At 51.4% G+C, this 27,612-nt stretch overlaps 1 protein-coding gene across 1 annotated transcript; it reads right to left on the reverse strand.

Moving 5' to 3' along the window:
• CTCFL (CCCTC-binding factor like) lies at positions 1–27,194 on the reverse strand. The gene is made up of 10 exons (XM_059408027.1): positions 26,679–27,194; positions 25,926–26,145; positions 21,361–21,531; positions 20,922–21,055; positions 18,241–18,361; positions 16,851–17,000; positions 14,841–15,001; positions 13,117–13,299; positions 5,033–5,153; positions 1–195 (listed from the first exon to the last, which is right to left on the reverse strand). Exons 1-10 carry the CDS (start codon positions 27,192–27,194, stop codon positions 86–88), a joined length of 1,887 nt encoding a protein of 628 aa, XP_059264010.1. The 3' UTR covers positions 1–85.
• Between the last annotated feature and the right edge of the window lie 418 nt (positions 27,195–27,612).

Genomic DNA, 27,612 nt, shown 5'->3' on the forward strand with positions numbered 1-27,612 from the left:
CTTAGTTGTTTCAAAGAAGACTCTACAAACTTCTAACTTGTTGAGCAGGTAACCGCTGCAAACGGGAACTCTCAGTCTCCGCGGCTCAGCCGTCACAGGTCACTCCTTCAGGCGCGACGCCTCCGTAGGGCACAGGAACCACCTCTCCCGGGCACTGCTCCAGCCTCACAGGGGACACCTTCTTAGCGGCAACTTCTTGGGGGAAGGGCACAGGGTTTGGGAAAATTTAAAATAAAGACAAGAAATCAGTGCCTGTACCTTTTGTAAATAATCCCTCAATGTTGAACATAGCAAACATTTTATTTTTTATTTTTATAGTTTTTTTTTTTAAGTTTTTAATTTATGTGATAGAGAGAGATCACAAGTAGGCAGAGAGGCAGGCAGAGAGAGAGAGGTGGAAGCAGGCTCCCTGCTGAGCAGAGAGCCCGATGCGGGGCTTGATCCCAGGACCCTGAGATCATGACCTGAGCTGAAGGCAGAGGCTTTAACCCGCTGAGCCACCCAGGCCCTCCATAGCAAACATTTTAGACAATGATTTTTTTTCCCATTTACAAGACATTTGTATAAATATTCGGACAGCACCTGTGAGCTCCAGGGGTTCTAAACCTCGGCCCTCTATGCTTTTAAGTTTGGATGATTCGCCGCTAGGGGCTGTCCCATGTGTTATGCAGTGTTTGGAGCAGCCCTGGTCTCTGCCCACTGGATGCCAGAATGTTCCTCCTCACTCGTGACAACCAAGAACGTTTCCAGGCACTGCCGCATGTTTGCTGGGAAGTGCAAAGAGCTCTGTGGGAGCTGCATTCAGCAGAGAGCCCCGTGAGAACCGGGGCTCTCTGCTGAATGCAGCTCCCACCGAGCTCTGCAGTGGCCGAGCCGTTCAGCTCACCTGTCTTGTTTCGGAGCTCAGGGGATAATGCCACCGGAACGAGAAAAGCCCGCTGCTCACGGGGCGTTTGTCCCTGCTCCCGGCGAACCCCCAGAGTTGGCTCGGGGTCACACATGGGGCTGGGCCCCCACCGCGGGCCACGCCGGGATCCGTAACCATTCCCTCCCACCCTCCAGCGGATTCTTGTCGGCACAACTTTGAAACTTAAAACTAGATGGCTGTAAATCTGATTATAGTTGTCCCTCTACCCAGTTCCCAAATGACTCCCCGAGAACACCCAGGGAACGTCACTGGCTGCCCACGAGAAGGGCCGACACAGAGCCCGCGCTCACCAGGGCTTCTTCACCTGTTGGTTCAAGGTTGTCTGAAGGTGGGTTTGCTTGTGGTTTCCTGAAGCATTCTGGGGCGGGGGGGGGGGGGGGAGAGCACTCAGACCCGGTCTTGCGTACGCAAAGGAACTTGGACTTGTAGAGATCTACCCCGAAAGGCTGGGTGACCTACAGCTGACCCACCAGCACGGCAAAGTAGAAGCCAGACCACCATCCAGATAAAACAGGTTAAAAACCCCTGGAATGCAAATCAAGTATTTTTTGCTACTATAAACCAGGTCACAAGTTTCCATTCATCCTTTGCTTAAGAAGCTGACCATCCAAAATACGAGACATGTTTTAATATGCCCATTTTTATTACTGTCCCTTTTTAAACCTATGAGGGCCTTCCCATTTCTGCCCTTCTGGAAGGCGAGCGTCCAGGGCGGGCAGTGCTCTGCGTGCCCTTCACAACCAGGTCTGGGCAATGCTCCGGTTTCAAATGCCAGCAAAAGGCCCATCGGGAGAGGCTGTGGGTACAGACCCACTTCTCATCTCTCTGATTTTGTTCTCATTTAGTTCAGGGTCAGCGTCCAGGAAGTTCAGCGTTGACACAGGCAAGGTGCTGCCACCCAGCCACAAAGGCCACGGCCAGCGTGGAAGCAGGTGTACTTGAACTCTGCTTCACGGCCAGCAGGTCACCAACCAAGGGTGACATTTTCAAAGACACTTCTGTCTCCAATTATTTGATCTTCTGGTGAAGAGAGAAGTTGGCCAAAGGCTTTTAGAGGCTTGAATAGATGATCCAAAGAAAATACTGCATTTAGGTGTCAAGAGAGCCAGCAGGTGTCTAGCCAAGAAGTCACACATTTATATGGACAATGTGGAGTCCAACACAGAGTGTGAATCCCAGTAACCTGGTCCCTGGATCTCTTTAAAGTGGTCCAAAGATTTGAGTTGGGTCTCACCTGTTTTTCTTCTCTGATAAAGGGCTGGGTTCGGTATTTGCCTGTTTGGTTAAGTGGGAATGAATGAGCCCTGCCAATGCCAGGCCTGGTGTGGGGTCATGGGCCAAGCTGCCTTAGGGGAGCTCGGCGCAGGTGAGAGCTGGCGCTTGGTAAACAATCAGACAGACGTGTCGCTGAGTACCAGGTGGGGATGTGCAAAGCAGGAGCACAGTCCTGGGCTGTACGTGGGGTGGGGCTGACTTGGTCGGGGTCAGAACCGAGATCTCTGGGATCCAAAGGTGAGATCTTGGGGATCCATGGGGGGAGTCAGCAGGAATTCCAGGCAAAGGAAAGAGGGAGTCTGGCCTGGATGGAATTGGGGGAGCAGTTTGGTTGGGGGCCTAGACGGTGGGAGCGGTGAGCCAGGCCCAGAGTCCCGGTCTTCAGCACGCTGAGTGCACAGGGAAGGGGTTGAGGTGGTCGATGACGGGTAGCGGGGACAGAGGGGAGAGTCCCTGAGATGGGGTCCCGGACATCTTGGGGAGACAGGGTGGACCCGGTCCCACGTCTGTGGCCTTGAGAAGTGGGCGAGGGCTCTGCCAGTGTGTCGTGGCCTCAAACACCAGCACAGAGCAGGGTGGCAGGAGAGAGCGAGGCTGAGGGTGTGAAGGACAGTGACCCCGTTGGGGACCACAGAGAGGGGATGCTCGCCAGGCTACAGGATATTTGCTCCCGGCCTGGGGAGGCTGCACAGGGACTGCCGTTCCAGATCACCAGGGACTTGCTGCGGGAGAGGGTGAGGGTTGTGGGGGAGGGGGCACAGGTGCGGACACGGGCGCAGGTGCGGACGTGACAGAGGCGTGGCGGTGATGCAGCTGTGGACGCGAGGCGAGGTAGGAGCAGGGGTGGGTAGGAGGAGGAGAGAGGTGGAGGTGGCTGGGGGAGCGGGAACACACCAGGAGGACGAAGGCACGTGGAGCAAGCAGGAGGGACTGGGTGAAGAAGAGGGTGACCCGTCAGCCGTGCCCTGGCTGCAGAGCAGGGACAGGCCAGTGGGACGTGGTAACAGGGAACCTCGGGGGACCTCTGTGGTGCGAGGTGCAGATGCAGGGGCCCGGGAGGCGCAGGAGTGAGCCCAGCGTGAACGTGATGGGAGTTTCATGGGCCAGGGAGGGTGGGCGTCGTGCGGGGGTTCATTTTTCCTTAGGACACCTGAGTGTGCTCAAGACGGGCAGGGGGGGGGCAGGCTGGGTGCGAGTGACAGGCTGGCGGGGGGGGGAGGGGGAGGGGACACGAGGAGGTAGAACAGGGAGGCGGGTGGCAGGCAGAGTCCCCACGGGGGCTCAGACCTCAGATGGGGGCGGGGGTGGTGTGGGGGTGGGAGAGATTCCTCCGGAAAACCATGGAAAGTGGTGTTTTAGGACATCGTCAGTGAAAAGACAAATATGGTCCAGGCTGGCTCTGTCATTTTTATATCTGTCCTGGGGCGCTCATCTCTCTTCTGAGTGTACCCTGCAAGCCTGTGCCTGCGGACGGAGAAGCCGGGGAGCTGCGGGAGGACGGCCGGAACTCGGGTCCCAGCTCCGTCCCGGGGGGCAAGACGCGGGAATGTGGAGGAAGGTCTGAACAGCTCGTAGTGCCCCGTCCGGAAGAACTCCAGTCTGACCACCCGCCTGCCAAGCACGGGGACTGGTCAGTACGAGCAGATCTCAGATACCCCATGGGATATACTCACCCTAAACAAGTATCCGTTGCTCATCCGAAATTCAAAGTTAGCTGGGCAGCCCTGATTTTATCTGGCAGCTCAGAAGCAAGGAACAGGCTGTCTGGTACCCAGAGGAGCATTCACGTCAAGCACTGGGGCTGGGATCCAGACATAGGGGATTTAAGAACGAGGATGTCGTGTTCTGTTTGTTTTCGCCGTATGGCCGTATGGTTTCCGGTCATGCCCTTCAGTTCAAAGACTCTCGTAGGACAGGAATGGAGAACGTAAGAGATTGCGTCCGTAAGAGTTAGGTCTGTCCCCTCGCGGAACAGACCCTTTCACAGGAAAGACGGGACACAGGCCCTTTTTGTTCTAACCTGGGAACCCACGTCTGCTCCCCTAAGGCCAGCGATAAAGACTGTGATGCCCACAGTGGCCCCAAAGGACAGAGGTCCACATCCTAACTCCCCAAACCTGTGACTGTAAGCTCATGTGAAACAAAGGTCTGTGACGATCTAATTAGGTTAAGGGTCTCAAGATGACATCATCTCAGATTTTTCAGGCACTATCTCCAGGGACAAGCGTCCTTGGAAAGAAGAGGAGAGACAAGAGGGAGGAAGGCTGGAGGGAGGTGTCCACAAGCCAAGAGAAGCCTGGAGCCACCAGCAGGAAGAGGCAGGAGAGCATCTCCCCAGAACCTTCAGAGGGAGCACAAGCTCTTCTGACACCTTGAGTTAGGACTTCCAGGCCCCAGAGCTAAGAGAGAGTGAGCCTCTGTTGCTCTAAAGCCACTCAGTTTGTGGCCACCACCACAGCAGCCCCAGGACCTTTACAGGCACCAGCCAGGTTCAGGCAACAGCCTGCTGGCTTAAGAGGGGGCAGCCTTCCGCCTCGTGAGCCAGCCCCGCCAGGAGCCCCCGTGACGGGTATGTGGAGTCCACCAGGGGGCGCTCTGCAGCTCAAACTGGTGCAGGAGCCACTGCGCCCACTGGGCCAGGGACCACTCCCACCCCTAGCCGGGAGGGGTGCAAAAACGGATCTCAAAACCTGCCTGAGGTGGTGGGGGAGGCCACAGAGTGGGCCCAGCACACACTGGTGCGTCCCCTGCACGGTAACACTCAGCGCCCAGGCCGTGATCCCAAGAAAATCACTCAGATTAGAACCGAGGTTGTTGAAAACGAGTTACCGTCTTCCTGGACTGCTTCTTTTCGGACGGCCAGCTTTCTCTTGCTTCTTCTCACTTTCCCCGAGGCAGCCGGCTTTCCTGGCCCCGCGCCACACTTCGCCGAGTGTCTCTGCATGTTACTCTGTTGGAGGAATGACACGGGGCACACAGTGGGTCAGCAGCATGGACAGAATGCCATTTAGAATCCCACGGGTAAAGTCCCAGCCATTGGAAAGCAGGGAAACCTGCGCCGGGTATATTCATCCATTCATCCTTCCTTCCTTTCTTTCTTCCTTGATACTTATTTACTCTAAATTGAGAGAGCGAGCAAGTGCGTGCGAGTGGGGACAGGAGTGGAGAGAGAGGGACAAGTGGACACGACACAGGACTCGATCCCATGACCCTGGGATCACGACCTAAGCCAAAATCAAGAGTGGGAAACTCAACTGACTGAGCCACCAGGTGCCCAATGCCTGGTCTATTCTTGTACAAAAAAGGTGGCTTTTAAAAAAGGGGACCCCTCTGTTGTGTTTAGGTCTAGCCAAAAGTGAGCTTATTTTATATATATATATATTTATATATTTATAAAATCTGTCTATTTATAAATATATACAGGAGTCCATGAGAAGACATTTATTCTTCTGGAATCTGTCTACTCTCCCAAGCGAGGCTTGATGTGGAACCAGAAACTGAACAGACTGTCAGTTTTGAGAAAATCCGTCACACCCCATGTGAGTGCCACTGCCCCGCCAGGCCCTCTCCCGACCTACCGTGCGTGGAGTTACTGAATGTACACACGACACTCAGAATCAAGAGGGAAGTCACAGGTTTCCCGGTCAAGACTATGAACGATGCATTCTCACACAGGAACACCCACAATGACGTAAGCTAGAAATCTTTCACTGTTTGGGAAGTTCACACGGGAAATGAGATCCTGGTGACAGGGCAGTGAAATAACACCTCCCACCTAACTCCCCCCTCCACCCCGGCTTCAGTGTGGTGCTCTGCCGGACTGTCCTGGATTTTATGGGTAGAAGGGGAAGGACTCATGTGCAAGAGGAGAGGGTTGGTGCCGGTTATTGAAACGTCTTCCATTTTGGGTTGGGAGACCATGGCCCAAGGGTCAAATCCAGTCGGCCAACTGTTTTTGAAAAACAAGTTTTCTGGGGGTACCTGGGTGGCTCAGTGCGTTAAGTGTCGCCTTTGGCTCAGGTCATGATCCCGGGGTCCTGGGATCCAGTCCTGGGATCCAGTCCCCGCTCAGCGGGGAGCCTGCTTCTACCTATGCCTCTGCTGCTCCCCCCGCTTCTGCTCTCTCTCTCTCTCTCTCGCTCTTAAATAAATAAAAGATATATATATATATGAAATTTTCTGGAACACTGCCATGTCTATTCATTTATGAATTGTCCGCCTGTGGATGTTTTTCTGTTACAGTGGTAGCTGGGTCAGAAACCGGTTTGCGAAGCTGAACACATTACTTCCTGGCCCCTACAGGAGAAACTTTGCCAGTCCCTGACTTAGATGCTGATTCTGCACAAACAAAGCCTTCTGGGACCAAGGATTCTTTGGAGGATATGACGATCGCTGTGTCCTCTTCCCCAGCAAAGCCCGTGCTTGTGTCCACAAACACACAGTCTCCCTCCCAATTCACGAACCTCATGGCTGGTGGCTCTGGATGTCGGATTTGGAGTAATGAACAACCCGAACCACACCCAGCCCCTGCAAGGTAATTCGCTAAGATATTAAATAAGCTGAGAGGGCAACGAGGTTATTTAGGACCCGGGGCAGAGTAATAGGACAGACAGCCGTGTCAGAGGACTGCTTCTCAAAAGAGGAGGGACCCGCCATTTGGAGTCCAGAGCTGGGTTCCTCCCTGGGGCGGAAGGACGCCCACAGCCCTGTGACATATTCTGGTGTGGAAACCGCTGCGTGATGAGGAGTGGCAGCTGGTGAACGATGTACTTGCTAAAAATTAAATTGGATTCAAGTATCCAGATATATACATATTTATTTTTAAAGACCTCATATTTTAGGGCAGTTTTAGGTTCAGAGCGTAACGGAGCGGGAGACATAGTAAGATTTCCCTTATGCTCCCTGCCCCCACACACGCACAGCCTCCCCCACGATCCGCGCCCCCACCAGAATGGGGGGTACTTTTGTTACAACCGATGAACCTACGTGAACACATCAAAGTCACCCAAAGCCCGCAGTTTGCACCGGGGTTCACGCTCGGTGTTGTTCGTTCCGTGGGTGCGGAAGATGTCCGATGACCGTGTCCATCATTCTGCACCCACACATTAGCTGTGCTGCCCTCAGACTCCCCCGTGTTCCACCGGCTCATCCCTTCCTCCCAATCCATGGAAGCCACCGTCTTGTTACTGTGTCCATTGTTCTGCCTTTTCCAGAATGCCCTACAGTTGGAATCGTAGAGTGCCAGCCCTTTTCCCTTAGTAGTAAGCGTTTAAGGTTTCTCCACATCTGCAAGGTTTGGTGGCTCATTTCTTTGCAGCCCCGAATATTCTTCCATTGTCTGGATGGACCCGTTTATCCACTCACTTGCTGAAGAACATCCTTGTGGCTTCCAGCTTTGGGTGGTTATGAATAAAGCAGCTATAGACATCCAGGAACAGGTTTTTATGTGGATGTAAGTTTTCTACTCCTTTGGGTGAACAGGAGTGTGACTGCTGCACGGTATGGTAAGAGTTCGTTAAATTTAGAAGAAATCACCAAACTGTCTTCCGACAGTGCTGCACCAAACTGTCTTCCAAAATGACTGCGCCATTTTGCACGCCCACCGGCAAGGCCCACGCACACCTGCTGCTCCCCGTCCGGGCCAGTGGCTGGTGTCCTCAGTGCTCTGGATGTGGGCCATTTTTGATAGGTGTGTGATGGGGTCTTGTTTTATGTGCATTTCCGAAAGGTATATGACGTGGAGCATGTCTCATGCATTCACTTCACACCCATACACCTTTGGTTAAGCGTCTGTAAAAGTTCTTGCCCATTTTTTAATTGGGTTGTGTGTTTTCTTAGGGTTGTGTGTGTGTATTTTTTTTTAAGATTTTATTTATTTATTTGACAGACAGAGATCATAAGTAGGCAGAAAGACAGGCAGAGAGAGAGAGGATGAAGCAGGCTCCCCACTGAGCAAAGAGCCTGAAGGGCTCGATCTCAGGACCCTGGGATCATGACCTGAGCCGAAGGCAGAGGCTTTAACCCACTGAGCCAGTCAGGCGCCCCTTAGGGTTGTGTTTTAAGAGTTCTTTGTGCATTCTGGATCTCCATCCTGTATCAGATGTGAATTCTGCACAACTTTCTTCCCTGTCTGGAGCTGGTCTTCTTAAGTCAGAGGTCGTGCATCTTAGTGGAGGCCGGCTTCTGCGAGATTTCTGTCGTGGATGGCGCTTTTGGTGTCATCTCTGAGAAGTCCCCGCCCTACCCTCGATTTTCTCATTATCTTCAGAAGTTTTATAGTATTGCATTTGACATTTCGGTCTGTGATCCATTTTGAATTAACTTTAGGGAAGGGTGTCAGGTCTCTTTCTGGATTTTTTTTTTCATGCAGATTCGAGTTCTTCCTGCACCATCAGCTGAAAAGACGGTATTTTCTCCACGGCGCTGTCTTTGCTCCTTTGTTGGAGATCTCAGCGGACGGGAGGTGTGGGTCTGTGTCTGGGCTCTCTGTCCCACGGACGTGTGTGTCTGTTCTGTCACCAGCACACAGTGCCGTGATCACTCCGGCTTCACGGTGATCTCGAAGGCGGGCAGATCCGTCTGCAGCTTTGTTGTCCTTAGGTCCTGCGTTGGCGATGCTCGTTTTTTTGTCTCCCCACGTAAATCTAAAACCATTCTGCTGGTAGTGGCAAAATAATGTGCTGAGATTTTTTTTTTTTTTTTTAGATTTATTTATTTTGGGAGGACACGGGAGGGGCAGGGTCGGGGGAGACTCTCAAGCAGGGTCCCCGCTGAGCACGGATTCCAGGGACCCTGAGATCACGATCCGAGCCGACGTCAAGAGCCGCTCACCTGACTGAGCCACTGGGTGTCCCTAAAGCGCAGGGGTTTTGAAAGGAATCGCATGAATCTGTAGATCAAGTTCTAAAGGACTGACACTGGGACATTGTTTTCTTATCCATAAACATGGCCCGTTCTTCTCCATTTATAAGGCCTTCCTTCGATCTCATTCATCAGAGCACTTTTCTCCATTGTAGCAATTCTTTGCTGTTCTTTCATAGAATTTCTCTCTCTCTGCTCACCTTTTTTTTTTTTTTAAAGATTTTATTTATTTATTTGACAGACAGAGATCACAAGTAGGCAGAGAAGCAGGCAGAGAGAGAGAGAGAGAGAGAGGAGGAAGCAGGCTTCCTGCTGAGCAGAGAGCCCGATGCGGGGCTCGATCCCAGAACCCTGGGATCATGACCTGAGCCGAAGGCAGAGGCTTTAACCCGCTGAGCCACTCAGGCGCCCCTTAGGGTTGTGTTTTAAGAGCTCTTTGTGCATTCTGGATCTCCCTCCTGTATCAGACGTGAATTCTGCACAACTTTTCTCCCTGTCCATCCAGGCGCCCCTCTCGGCTCACCTCCCGTTACTCGCCGGGTCTCGTGTGCTGTCGACTGTATCCAAGCGCGCCTTCAGCGTGTCCTTCAGGCTGTTTTAAATTCCAGGTGGTTCCGACGCCCCTGCCATGCCTGGTTTCGCTGTTCTGTCTCTCCAGATTGTGACTTTTTTGGGGGGATGCCTCGTCATGCTTTCCTGATAGCTGGACTTGACGCCCAGGGGAAAGGAACTGCTGTAAACAGGGCTTTGGTAAGCGGAGGGGAGATGGGGGGAGGGGGCATGTTCTGCAGCCCCGGAGCGGGTCTCACTGTGTCCGTGAACCGAGCCTCTGGACCGTGAACCTCACAAGAGTTTCTTGGCTTTATTTTCCACCGCAGGTGCGACCCGATGGCTCTCGTGGGCTGGAGTCGGGGGTCTCCCTTCCACTGGGACACTTAGCTCTGATGATATCCCAGCGGATTAGGCTCTGGTGAGCTGGTTTCCCCAGAGGGAGACCTTGGTAAGGAGAACAGAATGTTCTGGAATGGTTCAGATCCCTTCTTCCCCTTCCTCCTGCTGGAAGGAAGCAGACGGAGATTCTTCTTCTGATTGTTCACTGCGGGAGCCTGGTCCGGCTCCTGGTGGTAAGACTCGCAGTGCTGGGGCGCCTCTGTGAGCGGGCTGCAGTTTCTAACTCTCAGGTGGTCGCCCTGAGCCTCCAACAAGTCCTCAGTCACCGTTCAGGTCTCCCTGCCCCTGCACTGGTTCCCGTGGAGGCCTCTACCTGGGAGTCCCCGCTCTGGGCGGCCTCGACTTTGTTCACCTGTCTGTCTCCATTCTCCGGGCCGGCGCTTGGCCCCGTGTCCTCCCCTCTCCTACAGATCCTACAAGAGTTAATTTTTCAATCTATTCAGGTGTTTACTTGTTGTCAGGACAGAGTGGGAACTTCCAAATGGAACTGAAAATGGATTAATTTTTTTAACAGTTTTATTGAGATTTAATTCATACACCATACAAGTCATCTTTAACTTAAATTGTGTAGCTCAACGGTTTATTCCTAGCATTGTAAAACCATCACCACCATCAATCTGAGAACATTTCCGAAAGAAACCCTAAGCCCTTAAGGGTCACTCTCCATGTTCCCTCCCCCAGCCCCTGGCAACCACTAAGCTACTTTCTGTCTGAATATTCTGGACATTTCCTAAAAAGGAGTCATGGAATATATGGCTTCTCTTAAGGTTTACCACGTTATTGGGTGCATACGTACCTCATTCCTTTTCATGGCTGTGTAATATTCCGCTGCATGGATGTACAGTGTTCTGTCCATTCATCAGTTGACGCACATGCCAGTAGTTTCCACTTTTTGGGGTTGTTTGTGAATGCTATGGCTATGAATTTTGTGTACAAGTTTCTGTGTGGTCCTGTGTTTTCAGTTCTTTTTAGCATACGCTTAGGAGTGGAACGGCTGAATCGTATGCTAACTTTATGTTTCACTTTTTGGGAAACTAGGCGACTGTCTTCCAAGGTGGTGTCACCATTTTCAAATCCCACCGGGGCTATAAGAGGGATTCGATTTTTTTCACACCTTTTGTCATCTGTCTCCTTTGACTGTAGACCCCTCAAGGCTGGCCGTAGGTGTTCCCACTGTGATTCTGCTCTGCATTTCCCAAGCAGCGAACAACGCTAAGCCTCATTTCACACGCTCACAGGCTATTTGTAGGTCTTGTTTGAAGAAATGTCTGTTTAGGCCCTTTGCTGATTTTTCACTGGGTATTTGTCTCTTCATCTTGAAGCTGTAAGAGGTCTTTGACGTAGGCACACCTCAGTTTACCATACTCTGCTTTACTGCACTTTTAGGAACTGCATTTTTTTACAAGTGAAAAGTCCGTAGCAGTCTTGCACCGAGCAAGTTTACAGACAGTATTTACACTTTGGTGATTCTCATGATATTGCAAAATTTTCACCGTTATTGTGTTTGTTATGGTGATCTGGGATCAGCGATTATAACTTGCCGAAAGCTCAAAGGATGGTTCGCATTTTTTAGCTGTAAAGTATTTTTAAATTAAGGTCTATGCTTTTTTAAAGACGTAATGCCACTGCATACTTAACGGACCACAGCACAGCATCAACGTCAACTTTCACATGCAACGGAAAACCAAACATTCCTTCAGCTCACTTTATCATGACATGTGCTCTACTGTGGAACTGAAGCCCACGCTCTTTCCAAGGCACGCCCGTATTCTAGAAGCAAGTCCAAATGCACTTCCTTGAACGCAGGAAGAATATGTTCCGAGGAATTCTATGAGGTAGACTCATTCTTTCTCTGTTTCCTGGTTCTTCACACTGAAACGCAGATTCTTTACACTGCTGACTCTTTACAGTGTTAACTCGGTATGAACGCGGCTATGTTTGGAGCATTGCCACTGCTTGTATTCGAAATTCTGAACTTGAGTATTAATGCTCTGGAATTACCCAGAAACACACAAAGGGAAAAGAGAAAGCTTTCTCCCCATGAACAGGGTCAACTTCAGATCATTCAGACACTTTTACAAAAGCTAGCCGGGAGCACATACACGGTCTAGGGATCTGGTCCATCATCTGGGCTGGTTTTTCAAAGGCCACAAATTCTTCCACATTCTTCCTTTCAAAAAAACCCACCACCCCCCACTCTCGAATGTGGGCTGGACTTACTGATTTGTTTCTAATGAATACAGGTAATGGGTCACTTTTAAAACTAGCTGACAAAGGGCCCAGTGGCTTCCCCCTCACTCTCTCCCCCTTGCTGGGGGTGGTGAGGAACAGCCCAATGGAGAGGTCCATGTGGTGAGGAACTAAGCCTCCTACCAACCGTCAGGGGAGGGCACCATCTTGGAAGTGGAGCTTTAGGCCCCGCCAGGCCTTGGATGAGGCGGCCCCCAGTGGACAATAACCAGACTGTAACCTCATGAGAGATGCTGAGCCAGATCCACCCAGCCAAGCCCCTCTCAAATTCCTGCCCCACAGAAAATGTGCGGTAATACACGTCTGTTGTTTTTTTAAGCCACTACGTTTTGAGATAACTTGTTAGATGGTGACAGATAATGAATACAGCGCCTAAAAAATAAATAAATGGAGGACTAAAGGTACTTTTTTTTTAAAGGTATTTCTTAAAGAATTACCAACAACACTTTTCTAAGAACGTCTCTGAGATGTGCTGAAACCTGCATCCTCTCTGTGAAGCAGCCTAAATCTAATTCACAGGAACAATGTTAACATGTTACGCCGAAAGCAGGCGTCCTCGCAGGTTCTGGGGAGTATGAGAGTTCCCTAAAACGATCTGCAAGATTTTCTTTGCAGAACTGTCTTTTTTTTTTTTTTTTTTTTCTTTTCTCGGAAGGGGAGACCACACTTTCATAAGATTTTCAAGAGCTCGGTGACTCCGAAAAGCTAAGAACCACTTCCCCCTGGCAGGACAGACGCTGCCCTCAGCCCTGGCGAGTTTCTATAATTGGGTTTAAACTCCCCGGGTTTCAGCGCCTGTGAAACAGAGGAACCTCTTCGAGGAGGATTTACTGGGACTTAAGTAAGCTTACCCAGCGGGAGAAGCCTTTGCCACACTTGGGGCATCCGTAAACGGCCGGGATGAAACTGGCATCGTGGTATTTCTTGAAGTGCGCGTTTAGCAACTGCTTCTGCCGGAAACATTTACTGCACGAGAGGCAGGTGAATGGCTTCTCCCCCGTGTGGGTGCGGATGTGAACGGTCATATGACGTTCCTGGGAGGGAAGCCGAGGGAGACAAGCTGCTGAGCAACACACGTAGACATTTTCATCCTTGATGTTATTTTATACTTTCCCTCCCTCCCCAGCGAGGAGCGCATGGTGAGGAAAAACGGCGGCGCACACCCTGTCAGGGCGGCATTCCTAGGGTGGAGCACAGCCTGCCCCACCAGGAACCAGACTTGCCCGTATCCCCACTGCCAGGCCACCAGCGAGCTCCCAGCAGGTCCCACAGCCCCTCGTGGCCTGTAGTGGAACATTCCTTGGGGAGCGAAATGATAATCACTGGGACAAATCTTACTACCTATTTAAAAGCATAAAAGTGATCAAAGCTGTTCTCAGTGAGGAAATAACCAGAATTTTTAACTAAGATTTACATGAGTATATAATTGGGAGAAGCAGGACACAGATACATATAAAGTCAAGCAAAAGACCCATTTTATGTTTTATCTTAAATGCCATGGTCTCGCAGAGGAGACACATGCCCACTTCTAGGTTCCTGTTTGAAACCGAACTGTGTTTCTCCAAGGCTCTCTCTTATGAGTTCTCTGTTCCCCGCACGCCTTTCCTCGCACCCTCCTTCCCGGACAGTGTGGCCCCGGAGGGACGGAGCGACCCTGCCCCGGGAGGAGGGCGTGAGGAAGGGCGCATGGGGAAGACGGGCCTTTCTGGATTCCATTCCAGCCCAGTCCACTGACCTATCTTGTACTTGGAGGGCATCTTTTACCTACATGAATGATTTTGTAAAATAGTGGACTGATCGGTCATCTGGCAAATCTCAGTTTATTGAGTAATGCAGAGCTTCCAACTGTTGACACATTTCAGGAAGCTCTAAGAAGAAATGCTTCCTTAAAATCGCTCCAGTCTCGTTAGAAAAGTCTTCAGTGTTAGCAAGCTGTCAAGCTCCCGGTGGTGGAAATACAAATTTCTAATTGTGTATTTCCTCTTGACAGCTGAAATCAGATCTTTGGCAACACATTTTCCTGGAAGTGATGGACTCGTTTTATTTACTTTCAGAAAAAGGGCAGAGTGTTGCCAAACGTCTGAGACGGAAGAGGCGAGTCTGTCGCTTGTGTTTTCAAGTGGGAGCAGTGGTCCAGGGAAGAAGGGGTCCAGGCTAGTTGGGCTGGCAACTCGGACAACCCGCTGGGCACTTTGCTCTCCCCTGCCGCTGGGTTTCGGGAGACCGCAAAGAGAAAGCATGCACGGGGAGGGAGGAACGGAGGAAGAGAGATTTCTGGAGCAGACGCCTCGCTGAGCGTGGAGCCCGACTTGGGGCTCGATTCCACGACCCTGAGATCATGACCTGAGCTGAAACCAAGAGTCGGACGCCTCACCGACTGGGCCACCCAGGCGCCCCTCTCAACCATACTTTTAAGAATCGTCGCTTTGACATGTTGGCCCACGGCTGCTTTCTGGTTATTCTGAAAGAACAACTGTTCAGTATTTTCACGGCGACAGAGGATGGCCTGCAACACTCCCGTCTTGCACACACCACGGCCTCCCTCCGCCTCCCCGAATCGCCTGGGACTTCGTACCTGCTTGCAGGCGTAACTGCAGTGTTCACACTTGAACCTCTTCTCGTTCTTGTGAGTCTTCTGGTGCTGAATGAGGGCGTAGCGTTCATGGAAGGCCGCAGAGCAGCAGCGACACTTCATCTCCGTGGCCTTGTACGTGTGCAGGTTGCGCAGGTGGACACCTGAAACAGAAGGGCGGGCGCTGAAACCGTGTGATTTCTGCTGGCTGCTCTCCTGAGCCCTGTGTTGGCGCTTCTCCGTCTTAGCACTGCTGGCCCCGGGAGCTGGTTTCTTCTTGGGGGAGCTGTCCTGGGCACTGTGGCGAGTTCAGCGGCGTCCCTGACCCAGTAGATACCAGCAGCACCTTTTTCCCCAGTTGTGACAGCCAGAAGGTCTCCAGGCCTTCTGCCTCCCGGGGAATGAAATCTTTCCATGCTGGGCACTGCTCAGAAGGCACCTTGTCCTGGCAGGTCCACGGATCACCCCTGCACTAGGCAGGGAGGTCCCGCGGAAGCTGCGGCACAGCAGACCCAACGTGGTCACTGAACCAAGTGCTCTGAGAACCTGATCACGGTGTAGGTGGGTTTTCAGGATAATGTTAAGGCAATTTTGCATAACAAAGATAGGACCTCTCTAACCTAACTTAAAAAAAAAATTGAGATGTTCTGTTAGAAGTCGATGCCCTGCTTTCTTCCTCTGTTGTCACTGACCTAGGACGTGTAGTGAGGTCTGATTGGCCGTACTTCAGAATAATTTCTACCGAACTGAGTCTCACACATGGTGGTTTGTGGCCCTTCAGGGGAGAGGCCAAACCCCAATGGACAGCTGGAGGAGGTCCACCTGTGATGTGCTGACCCAGTCATTGGGGAGCCTGACCTCCCTGGCAGGGGCAGTCAGGAAGACTTCCGGAGTTCGCAAAGCCCTCCCCCCCACCGAGATGAGGCATAACCTACATCATTTTGTTGTGCTGGGAACAGACGTGTAGCCCTTGTGCCCTAAAAAGTCCCACTAGGCTGTGTTTTGTGGCATGCTGGTAACTATACTAACGTTGACAGAATGTTCCAGATTTTTAGAAAAAGGTTAAAACTCCAAAAAACCACCCTCACTCTTCCAGAAATGTTCTCAAACTGTGCACCTCATCTCCAGACGTTCTCCGGGTGAATCCGTGACTTGTACTTGTGCTAACATGCTCTGAGTATCACGGTGTTACACGCTTTGGCAAGAGAAGTGAGATCAGGGACAGCGGGAAGCCTAGGATTCCCGGAACGAAGGGGAGAGGCTCATCACTCACCGTCTCTCCCCTGCTGAGCCCTGCCCAGTTTTCCGTGGGGACAGGATCAAACCCCAACTCCTAAATCTGGCATTCAGCGTCTCTCATGGTGCGTGCCTTTCTCGCTCCGTGCTGTCTCGTGCCATGAAGAGGGTGTCCCATGTCACGACAAGGATGTCGGGGCACAGGCTGGCCCCTTTTACTGCAGTGAGTCCCCTAAGGGGAGGGCTGTTTGGGTTCTCCCTGTCGCAACCTCAGCTCCCAGAACGTTTTAGGGTCACAGGAGGGGTCTAAGAAAGGTCCGCACAGTATCACTCAGGAGAACTTTAAGAGTCCGGCCACCTCTGGGCACCTGGGCCCCTCCTAGCTTAGGGGACCATGGGGCAGTTCACGCTGTGTCTCTAAGCTCCTCCATCATCGAAGCCCCTCCACCCTCTGTAAAACCAGGCTCAATGTGGAACAAAACAGTACCGGTGGAAGTCCTTCAAGAGCTAACATACGGGTGACTGACTGCTTAGCAGGTGTACCCGGAAGTGAACAGGCTTAGAGCCACGAGAAACAAGCCACGGAATTGCACTTCTGCCATTTCACCACTAGATGGCACCACAGGACCACTGGGGAAAAAACCCTCTTCGGCAGCGGGTCCTGCAGACCAGGAGCCTGCCCGTCATCAGGCCAGGGCTCCACGAGTTTCCAGGCTGTGTCCCTTAAGAGCCAACCAGTACCGTCCCTAAAGGAAGTTCATGAAGCCAGACACTCACGCAGGTCACTCTTCCTTGCGATGACGGTGGCGCAGTGCGGACACTGGTACTTGGGGACATTCTCGCTGTGCTTCTGTACGATGTGTATTTTCAAGGTGCCACTCTGGGTGAAGCGAGCATGGCACACGTGGCATTCGTACGGCTTCTCGCCTGTGACACGAACGACAAAAGTGACCCTCTGGTGGCTTCGCCCAGCAAACCGGGATCCCCTCCACAGGTCCCTGAAGCTGAAAGCCGTTCTTCATCCCCGAGGCTCCTGTCTCAACCCCTTCCTTGGACATTTAACCACACGACTGGAGCCTGAACATTACGTCAAGCACAGCTTGTGGACAGGGGCTCAGACGGGCGGCTCTCCCGCCATCTGGGAGCTACTGGTCCCCGCCAGCTGCCTGTGCCCACCCAGGTCTACAGAACAGAGACATACACGTAAACACAGTCTTCGAACAAAGAATATACGTAGAGTAAGTGCTACAAATACCATCTAACCCACTAGTCCCACTTCTGGGTATTTAGTGATTTGGAAAGATACATGGCCCCCTGGGTTTCCTGCAATGTGACTGACAACTGACGACTTTACTGAACAACAGTTCAGTAAAGAAGTGGTGCGTATGTATATGTATTTATACATAAAATGGGATATTGCTCAGCCACCAAAGAAGAATGAGATCTTGTCATGTGTGATGACACGGGTGGGCCTAGTGGGGGGTCACATTAAGTGAAAGATTCAGGCAGAGAAAGACACCGTTGGATTTCTCCTAGATGTGGGCTCTCTGGAACAAAACGGACAAAACGGACCCATCGATGCCGAGAACTGGAGGTGGCCAAGGAGAGCGGGGTTGAGGGACCGGCCGACAGGGGAAGGAGACTAAGGGGTATGAAATTTCAATTATAAAATAAACAGGTCACGGGGATGTACAGCTTGGCCCGGGGCGTGTGACTGGAGGTTCTGTGTTCACGTCGTGTGTGTCAGCTTGTGCGGGGGCAGAAGGGGACTTACGATGAGCATTGAGTCAAGTGTGTGACCGGACAGTCCCTCTGTTGTGCCCCCGAAATGAGTGTGTGTGTCCACTACAGGCCCATGAAAAATAACTAAAAAGTAAAGTAAGCGCATGAGGAAACCAGCATGCTTTCTGTTCTGCCTTAAAACAGGAGGGTCAGTGAAGCAGGGGACAGACATCCTCGACGCAGCCCCGGAGGCAGACACTGGACGGTGGTCCGCTCCCCGCCCGCCGTGGGCCCGCCGGGGCTAAGCGCACGCAGAGGGGCTGCGCAACTCCCCAGAAGGGATGGAGATGCCCGCTCTGACGTCTGCGCCTCCCACGGGCCACCAGGAACGTTCTGTCCCGGCTCCCGTGCCACGGGGACGCCGGGCCGAGCCCGCTCACGCTACCTGAGTGTGTCCTCATGTGCCTCTTCAGCTTGTAGGTGTCCTTGCTGGCGTAGCTGCACAGAAGGCACTGGAAGGGACGCTCCCCCGTGTGCGAGCGGATGTGACGCTTCAGCTTGCTGGCCTGGGAGACAGACGAGGGGACGGGGGACGGTCAACACTTCCGCGTCATGAGCGCCTCCTGTGAGTCAGCGTCACAGAAGATCTGGAGATCGCTCCGACTGTAACGTCCACGGGGATCGCACGCGCCCAACACGGAGAACCACTCGTGACTTTGTTTCCCTGCACCCGGGGTGATGTTTTCCATCTGATAGGCGCGTCTGGGGTCCTCGGTGGGCGAGGAGCAGCAATTTCGAGAAACTCTCAGACCCACCGCATGTTACAAAGGGAAGGCAGAAGTCTGGGGTTCTTGTCTCAGGGGCAGGTGGAGATCCGCACTCAGAGGCCGGAAGACGAATGTTCGCGTAAATAAGGCGGGAACCTCGAAACAGGGTCTTTGATGGACCAACAACCTCCCCGTGAAGCACTTCACAGAGACGGGCTGTGTGGGCCCTAAATGGCATGAATATTAGTGTTTCTTTAAAGAAGAAACTTTTTTTTTTTTTTTTGACAAAGACCACAAGGAGGCAGAGAGGCACGCAGAGAGAGAGGAGGAAGCAGGCTCCCCGCTGAGCAGAGAGCCCGATGCGGGGCTCGATCCCAGGACCCTGAGATCATGACCTGAGCCAAAGGCAGAGGCTTAACCCACTGAGCCCACCCAGGTGCCCCAAGAAGAAACTTTTAAGTAAAAGGAAGCAACTTCTAATTTGATTAATTATATACCCCAGGCAATTAATTGAAAGGTAAACCGCATATTCCCTCTGGTTTAATCATTTTTCTTGTCTGTTTGATCACCTCTTAGAACTGTTCTCCTGCACGCTCTTACTGCGGGCCCTTATCTGCCTTCAGCAGAACACGGGGCCACCCTTGGGCGACCGCCGTCAGAGAGCCGGTGTCGGCCCTGGCTGCTATCTCGGGAAAGCTATGCCGGGTCTGGCTCCTGGTATGTGACGAGCGTGCATTAAGCCTGGAGAACATTCCGAGAACCACGCAAGACTCAGATGGAAAACAAGGTGCAGACGGAGAGCTTCAGCTGAGAGTTTTAGAAGCAAAGTGCATGTCTTCGAGTATATGAGAAGGCAAAAGAGAAAATTCTAACAATTATAGCGGGAAATGTTTGGTCCGTGGAGAGAGCAGCACAGGCCGCTGTGGGCAGAGTTGTCCTCCGTGGCTCCCAAGGGAGCAAGCGACGAGGGGTGTTCACGAGCTTTCAGGGGTGTCATCATCAGCCCACAGCTTGGACATATTCCTGCAGGCCCCAGTGTCAAGGGACAGGGCGGGGGGAGCTCAGATGACTACAATGTCCCCTGCCCCTTGCAACAGAGCAGCAGGGCAGGGGCCATGGCAGTGGCCAGGGTCCCTACATCGAGGCCGACCGCTCCTCAGGCTGCGTGTGGACGAGACAAGACGGCTCTCTGCCGACACGCAAGCTTGTGCTGAGAACCCGCAGGACACCAACAAGGGGGCGGTTTGAGTCTCGGAGTCTCGGACAGCTTTGTGCTTTGAAACCTTCCCTGCGTGTTTCATACCCAGCCACCACCTTTCACTCCGATGACAAATAATTTTTAAAAATAGTAATAGTGGGGAAAACAATTCTTGGAACCAAATCCCAACCCCGTCTGCGAGTTTCCCTCATTTACGAAATGGGGTTGCGTCATGTATGAAATCCCAGCCGTCCCCGTTCACTCCGCTCCCCGCAAGTGTGTGATCCGTCCCCAGATGGGCTCGGACCCAGGACCCAGCGTGCACGGAACGGAGAGCCACGCAGCCCTTCACAGCTCCTCGTAAGGAACCGGCTTGGCAAAGGAAGTGTCGCAGGCGGCTGTCATTTCATTTGGAGCGTGGCTGAGCCACGTGGAAGGTATAAACAAAACGATCTGGTTGAAAGGACCGTAACACACCACCAAGGTTTGAGGAAGGTGGTCTCCCTGTGTCTGAGAGGGGAAACGGGCCACATCGGATTCTTCCCCAAGTTGCCTCGTATCTGCCCGGGTTCCACTGAGGGAAGGCCCGAAGTTGCAGTGAAAACTCTGATTGGTTCTGTGTTCCGTTCGAGCAAACACCCTTGGATTTTGTAGAACAGAGTAAATTCCGTAAAATACCAGATAGGACTTTCTAACACATTGGGGAAACATTTCTCAAGTACAAGTAATTTCATTTGTAAATTTGTACTGTACTTTTGTTAATTGGTATTCAAAGAAAAAAATTCAATTTTCTTTCTTCCTTTTTTTTTTTTTGAGAGAGAGAGATCGTGCAGAACTCGCAAGCAGGGGATGGGTGCAGAGGGAGAGGGAGACGGAGAATCTTAAGCAGACTCCACACCCAGCAGGGCTCCATCACACAACTAAGAGATCGTGACCTGAGCCAAAACCAAGAGCCAGACGCTTGGCCCACGGAGTCAGGTGCCCCTCCAACTTTATTACACCCAGAAAATAGAATCAGTATTACTTCCTGCATAGATTTTGTATGAATAATATCTTTAGGGAAACTTACTTTTGTAAGAGATTCTATTAGTGTTAACTTAACTTTCATGTCCACTTCTTACTAAGAGCACCTTGAAGCTTCAAGCATGTGAATGAACTTACTTCCACGCTGGCGTACTTGCACAGGGAACATTTGAAGGGCTTCTCGTGAGTGTGTTTGTAGCGTCTGTGTCGGACCAGTTCTCCGCTGGTGACGAATGCCATGTCGCAGTCACCGCACTTGTAGGGCCTGGTTCCTGCAAAATCCCACAGTTTATCCTATTAAACAAGACGCAACCACACGTTCTCTGAGGAACTTATAACCTATAAATTAGACTCAGTTTCAGAATGCTTTAAAAATTAAGAAGAGGCCCTCTAAAAATCACAAATACCCCAGACATTTAGGAGAAAACTCTTTGTAACATTTGATGTTTTGAGGCAAAACTGAAGGAAAACTAAATGTTCAACGTGTTATTTTAATATGCCAATAGGTAGATTTCGCATTCATACGTAAACGTTAACACTTATCCTTGATGGGAAACCTCCTTCTCCTCTGGGGTACCTGTGTGGGTATTGACATGATTCCGCAGAAGAGTGACGGTGCGGAAAGCTTTCAGGCAAAGGTGACACATATGCGGCTTTTCAGTGCTGTGGGTTTTCATGTGATGATTAAAACTCGAAATTCTAGAAGAGGTGAACATGCAGCTATCACAGTGGAAGGTTCGCTTTACTTCTGCAAGAAGAAGAAGATAAAGAGTTTGTGTATTTGTAGAAATCTTCCTTGAGATGTTCACATTTCATGGAAACACACTGAAGGAACTTGGCACATCCTTTTTTAAGCATCATGAGCATCATGGGGTGACTCAACAAAACACATTCCATGCAAACAGCACTCAGAAGACCTGGGACAACTCTAGTAACAGACAAAGCAACCTTAAGACAAAATCTGTTACAAGAGACAAACGAAGAGATTATACAACAACAGACCCAATCCGTCACAAAGGTGGAACAATTATAAACATATATACGCACCAAATAACACAGCCCCAAAATACCTGAGGCAAAAAATGGACAGAGCTGAGTGTAGAAAGAAGCACCTCAGTAACAGTGGGAGACTTCAACAACAGAGAAGACAATTAGAGTATCAGCAAGGAAACAGAAGATTTAACGCTATCAACCAGATATGACAGACATCTACGGAACACTTGACTCAACAACAGCCCAACGGACACTCTTTGCAGGTACATACAGAACATTTCTCAGGAAAAACCATGTTTTAGGCCACCAAACAAATACTGATAAATTAAAGGCGCCTGGGTGGCTCAGTCGGTTGCACATCTGTCTGTCTTTGGCTTGGTCATGGTCTCAGAATCCTGAGATCGAGCCCCATGTCGGGGTCCTGGGATTGAGCCCCACCTTGGGCTCCCCACTCAGCGGAGAGTCTGTTTTTCCTTCTCCCTGCCCCCTGCTCATACACACTCTTTCCCTCAAATAAAATAAAATCTTTTTTAAAAAGTCAAAAAATTAAAAAAGCATAGAAATCATATGCTTTCTGACCACGATGACATGAAATCAAGAATCAATAAAAGAAGAAAATCTGACTGTTTTTCTGAAAATAAATAAATTGAAAAAAAAGAAGAAGAAAATTTGGAAAATTCATAAACATGTGGAAATTAAACAACGCAAGTGACCAGTGGGTCAAAGGGGGAATCACAAAGTCACTGTGGAATACTCAGCCGAATGGAAGAGAAACACCACATACCAAAGCCTACAGAGTGCAGTCAAAGCAGTACTCAGAGGGAAACTTTTAGCTGTAAACACCTACACTGAAAAAGCATTTCAGATCAATCACCTAACATTACACCTGGAGGAACTAAACAAATAAGAGAAATCCAAGCCGAAAGCTAGCAGCAGGAAGGAAATCATGAAGATTGGAATGGACATTAGTGAGGTAGAAAACAGGAAAACAACAGAACTGATGGCAGCAGAAGTGGGTTCATTTAAAAGATCATCACTGACAAATCTTCACCTAGACTTGCAACCAAGAAGCAAAAGAGAAAAGTCAAATAAGCAAAATCAGGAAGGGAAGTAGAGACAGGACTATCAACTGTACACAGGGGTAGAGGTTGTAAGAGAGTTCTTTGAACGACTGTATGCCAACGAACCAGATAAACCAGTGAAATGGAAAATTCCTAGAAACACAGAAACTACCGACATTGACTCAAGAAGAAATAGAAAATCTGAATAGATGTTTAGCAAATAAAAAGATTGAATCATGAATCAAACAACTACCCACAAGGAAATCCCCAGGACCAGAAGTCTAATTCTACCAGATGCTTAAAGAAGGAACATCAATCCTTTCCAAAGTTCACACACGAAAAAGGAGGGCTGTTCCTAATTCATCCCATGAAGACAGTGTTAGATACTGAAGCCAAAGTCAGCAAAGGAAAACTAGGGACCAATAAGGCTTATAAATACAAACGGAAAATTTCCAATAGAATACTAGTAAGCCAAACCCAGCCGTTTATTAAAAGGATTATGTACCGAGACCAAGTGGACTTTATCCTAGGAATGGAAGCATGGTTCAACACAGCTAGCCCATCAGCACAACACACCATATAAACAAAAAGAAGAGAAAGAAAAACATCATCATCTCAACAGATTCAGAAAAAGCACCTCACAAATTCCAGCGGCTTTCATGATACGACACCCAACAAACTTGAAATAGAAGGTTAATGGGTTGAGTTGTGATCCCCCCAAAGATGCAATGAAATCCTAATGGCAAATATCCATAACGGTGACCTTACTTGCAAAAATAGGGTCTCTGCAGATGTCCTCAAGCTTCTGATCATATTGGATGAGGGTGGGTATGACTGGTGCCCTTCGAAGAAGAGAAGAAACCCAGGGAGAGACACACAGGGGGAGGGAGGATTTTACGGGACAACAGAGGCACAGTCCAGTGACACATCTATGAGTGGAAAAAAAAAAAAAAAAGGCTGTGATCGTGACAATGCCAGAAACTAAGAAAAAGCCTGGAACGCTTTCCTTCCTAGAGCCTTCCAACACCAGGATCCCGGACTTCCAGCCTTTGAGACCGTGAAGGAACGCCTTCTATCCTCTAAGCCACCCGATCCAAGGTGTTTGTGGCAGCGGTGAAAGGAAGCAAAACTGAAAAACGGGCAAAGGATTTCTGTAGACCTTTCTCCAGAGAGAACCCATAATGGCCAGAAGCACATGAAAGTAGAACACCTTGAAGTTAACTTCTCACCACCTTCCTATGCCATGATTAGCACCAGGGAAACGCAAGTCAAAGCCACAGTGGGTTGCTCTTTATGGCCATTAAGACGACTCTAATTTTTTCTTTTAGTGGGGAAGAAGGGCTGGCAAGAGTGTAGAGGCCCGGGAACCTCCCGCACTCCTGGGGGGAGTGTAGGTCGGTGCGGCTGCCGGGGGAACCGGGAAGTCCTTAAACACTGAACAGAGACTGAAACATAGACTGATCACCCGACCCCGGCAAGTCCATTCCACTCCTCCACACACGTCCCAAAGGACAGGAGGACAGTTCGCAAACAACAAGGCGTCTACGCATGCTCCCAGCAGCCCGACTCACGCTGGCTAAGATGCAGACACAGCCCAAATGGTGACGGATGGACAGAAGCGTACACGAAACCCGCGGTGTCCCCACGGCCCACGACCACTCAGGGACGAAGGACCGAAGCGCTGGTGATGCTCAGTGAAGAGGTCTGGACACAGAAGACCATGAACTCTGTGTGTCCGAGACCACGTACGGGTGTGTCCGAGACCACGTACTGTGTGTGTCGAGTCCATTTCAACGAAGCATGCAGAGGTGACTGCTAAGTGGGTACACGTCTCTTACTGCTTTTCTTCAGATTTTATTTGTTGACTTATTTGGGGAGGGCATGAGCAGGAGGGAGGGGCAGAGGCAGAGGGAGAAGCAGACTCCCCACGGAGCAGGGAGCCCAACATGGGGCTCCATCCCAGCACCCCGGGAATCATGACCCGAATCAAAGGCAGACGCTTAACCCACTGAGGCACCCAGGTGTCCCTGCGGCTCACTTTTCTTTGGGGGACGAAAAGCGCCTGGAAGTACTGGGGATGGTTGCACACAATCATGAGTAGATGAAAACTAAAACGACCTGGGGATTGGGAATTCGGGGGCGTGATCTCTTGATTTAAGTACACAGGAAGGGCGATGTAAATGTATATATATCACAGCAAAGACTGCAAACTCAGCTGCCTACTGAAGCCAGAGGCCATGGACCCGAATGAATGACTTGAGCCACACGCAGGGAGAAGCAGCAGTGCGACTTTCGAAACCGGAGTCCCCGCCCGGCCCCGGACACCTGTTGCTGGGAGGAAACAGCCACGTGTGGCCAGAGATGACTTTGTACAAATGAGCTAGAAACTGAGATTTGGGGGGTGAGCTCTCTTGCTTTAGATAAGAGAGAAACTAGTATTTTCCAAAAAGCCAAAAAAAGTAATTTTTGAGGGTCGTGACGCTGTAGGCTGCCGCCACACAACCGTAGTTTTAGTATGACTCGAACTAAGCTTCAAGGTCCTTCCTATCCTGTCCCAATCTCGGTCTCGGAGCACCCACCCGTGGAGCTGCCCACCCTCGCGCTTCCGGAGCTGCCCACGGACCGCTTCCAGCTGCCCGGAGTGGGGATCCCCGGTCTTTACAGTTTCCGAGTCCTCTTCCCTCCCCTCACCTAAACATTCCCTCCTTACAAGATGCCTCCGCTGCCTTCTGGACGTCACGCCTTCTTCTGGCCCCCCGGCTCTTGCCCTCGCCTCCATCCGGCCTGCGCCACGCCCCCCCACCCGGGGCTGCAAACTGGGGGCGGCTCAGGGACCCCCTTCTCTGTGTCTACACGGAACATTGCAGGAGCGTCTTTACTCTGCTTTAAAAACATTCATGTCCAAGACGCCAGCTCTTTGGGACTGGATTCACAACCTGGAACGTGACTTCAACATTTCTCCCATTTCCTGGCAGCCTGAAAGCGACTAAAAGTCAACCGCAGAAAATCTCAACCACCACCTCGTGCCCCTAAGGAAAAACAGCGGCCCCCTCGTGTCCACCATCTCCTGGGCTACGAACTGGCCTACCCTTCGCCTTTTTTGGTTTTTTTGGCGAGTCGGCTTTGTCAGCGTGTCCTTGACCGGATGCGGGCGTATCTTCCGGTCCTTCCACGTGCAGGTTTGAAATGGTCAGCACGATTTCGTCTCCTCCTCCGTCTCCCGGCGTCGCCTCCACCAGGAACAGCTGTTCTCCCGCCTGGGGCTCGAACCTGCCTTCAGCCCACAGCTGGTCCTCGTCCCGGCCTTTCTCAAGCTAACAAATGAAAGTGAGCCTCTTACACGCGCTCTCTTACATGACATTCGGTTCGACTCTCTGCCTCCATGAAACCACAGAACACAGAGAAAAACACAAGAATTAAAGCAGCACAGAAGATCATCTATGATGCTGACGCCATCATTCTTAGGCATTCAGGGCTCAGGGATCGAAACGGAACAGTTTTTTGAAGCCACAATGCGCCTTGTAGTGTCCTCCTTGGCGTGACTTCTTAAACTCTTAGAAAAGAGCAGGAGGTCTTCCCGGATTTTCCCGGGGCAGCCTTCTTACTGTGTGTAACTGAAACTGCAGCTTAGAGCTCCCTGGTCCCTACCTGACCACGCACAAAGGGCAACCAAGAAAGAAAGTTCAAGTTGTCGGAGTCCCACCCTCTACCCCCACCCCCCAACCCCCCTAATCTGCCCCCCCTTCCACCCCCTACCCCGAACCCGCCAACTCCCAACCTGCCAACCCCCCCTTCCCCCCCTCCCCCCCACCCAGGGTCTGTTGCTTCACACCAGCCCTACCTTCAACAATCCAGGGCTTTCTGCCAGGCTCACCACAAACTTGCTCTCTTCGCTGGCCCCGGCCAGGCCGCCTTCCAGAACGTGCAGCTCCATTACCTGCATCTCCTGCAGTGAGTACACTTCCTCCTGGAGGCTGATGGTGACGCATGGCGGGGCCCCCTCGCCCAGCCAGAGCAGGGGCTGCGGCCCGCTGCCCTCCGGCTGGACGGTCCCCTGCACGCCGTCCTGGGGCTGCGGGCTGAGCCAGCTGACGTCTTCAGAGAAGTGCACCGTCTGCAGCGTCAGAATGTGCTTCCCGCTCTCCTCCGTGGTGAGCAGCGGCTCCTGCTCGCGCTCCAGCCCCTTGGCCTGGAGGGGCCTGGAGGGGCACAGGGCCTGCCCATCTCCGGGCCCCGGGGGCTCCCTCCCTCTGCACACTCCGTCTTCCTCCTCCTCTAGTAGGACTTCTGGGACCAGCTCCGGTGCTTTGATTTTGGTAAACTGCCCCGAAGGGACAGAGATCTCAGTCTCTGCCATGGTGACGTGGCCTGTGTGAGAAACCAGAGAGCGGTCCCGGTAGGGCCCAGGGGGGTCGGACCAAGACATGACAAGGTCCTGGACTCCCGGGAGTCGATTCCATCTAGGCCTAGACTAAACAGAGCCTCAACAGAGTTTAGGGGAAGGCAGGAGTTAGTACGGAAGATTCTAGAACTACTAAGTTTGGGCCTGGGTAGGCTTTTGGCAAATGCACATTTCAGGCCTAGCAAGGTGGGGTGCCAGCGGGATCTAGGCCGGTGCACCAGGCTGGGCCAAGGAAGCTGGGGCCTGAGTGGGCTTTCAGCAAATGCACATGCTAGGGCCAGTACTTGCAAGGTGGAGACTGGGCAAACTCTCCACCATTACACAGCTCCAGACAGCGCCATCTGCGCCACGCGGCTGGTGAGCCTCCAGCCTC

This window comes from Mustela nigripes, chromosome 7, assembly GCF_022355385.1.
Source record: "Mustela nigripes isolate SB6536 chromosome 7, MUSNIG.SB6536, whole genome shotgun sequence".
In the NCBI taxonomy this organism is placed as follows: domain Eukaryota; kingdom Metazoa; phylum Chordata; class Mammalia; order Carnivora; family Mustelidae; genus Mustela; species Mustela nigripes.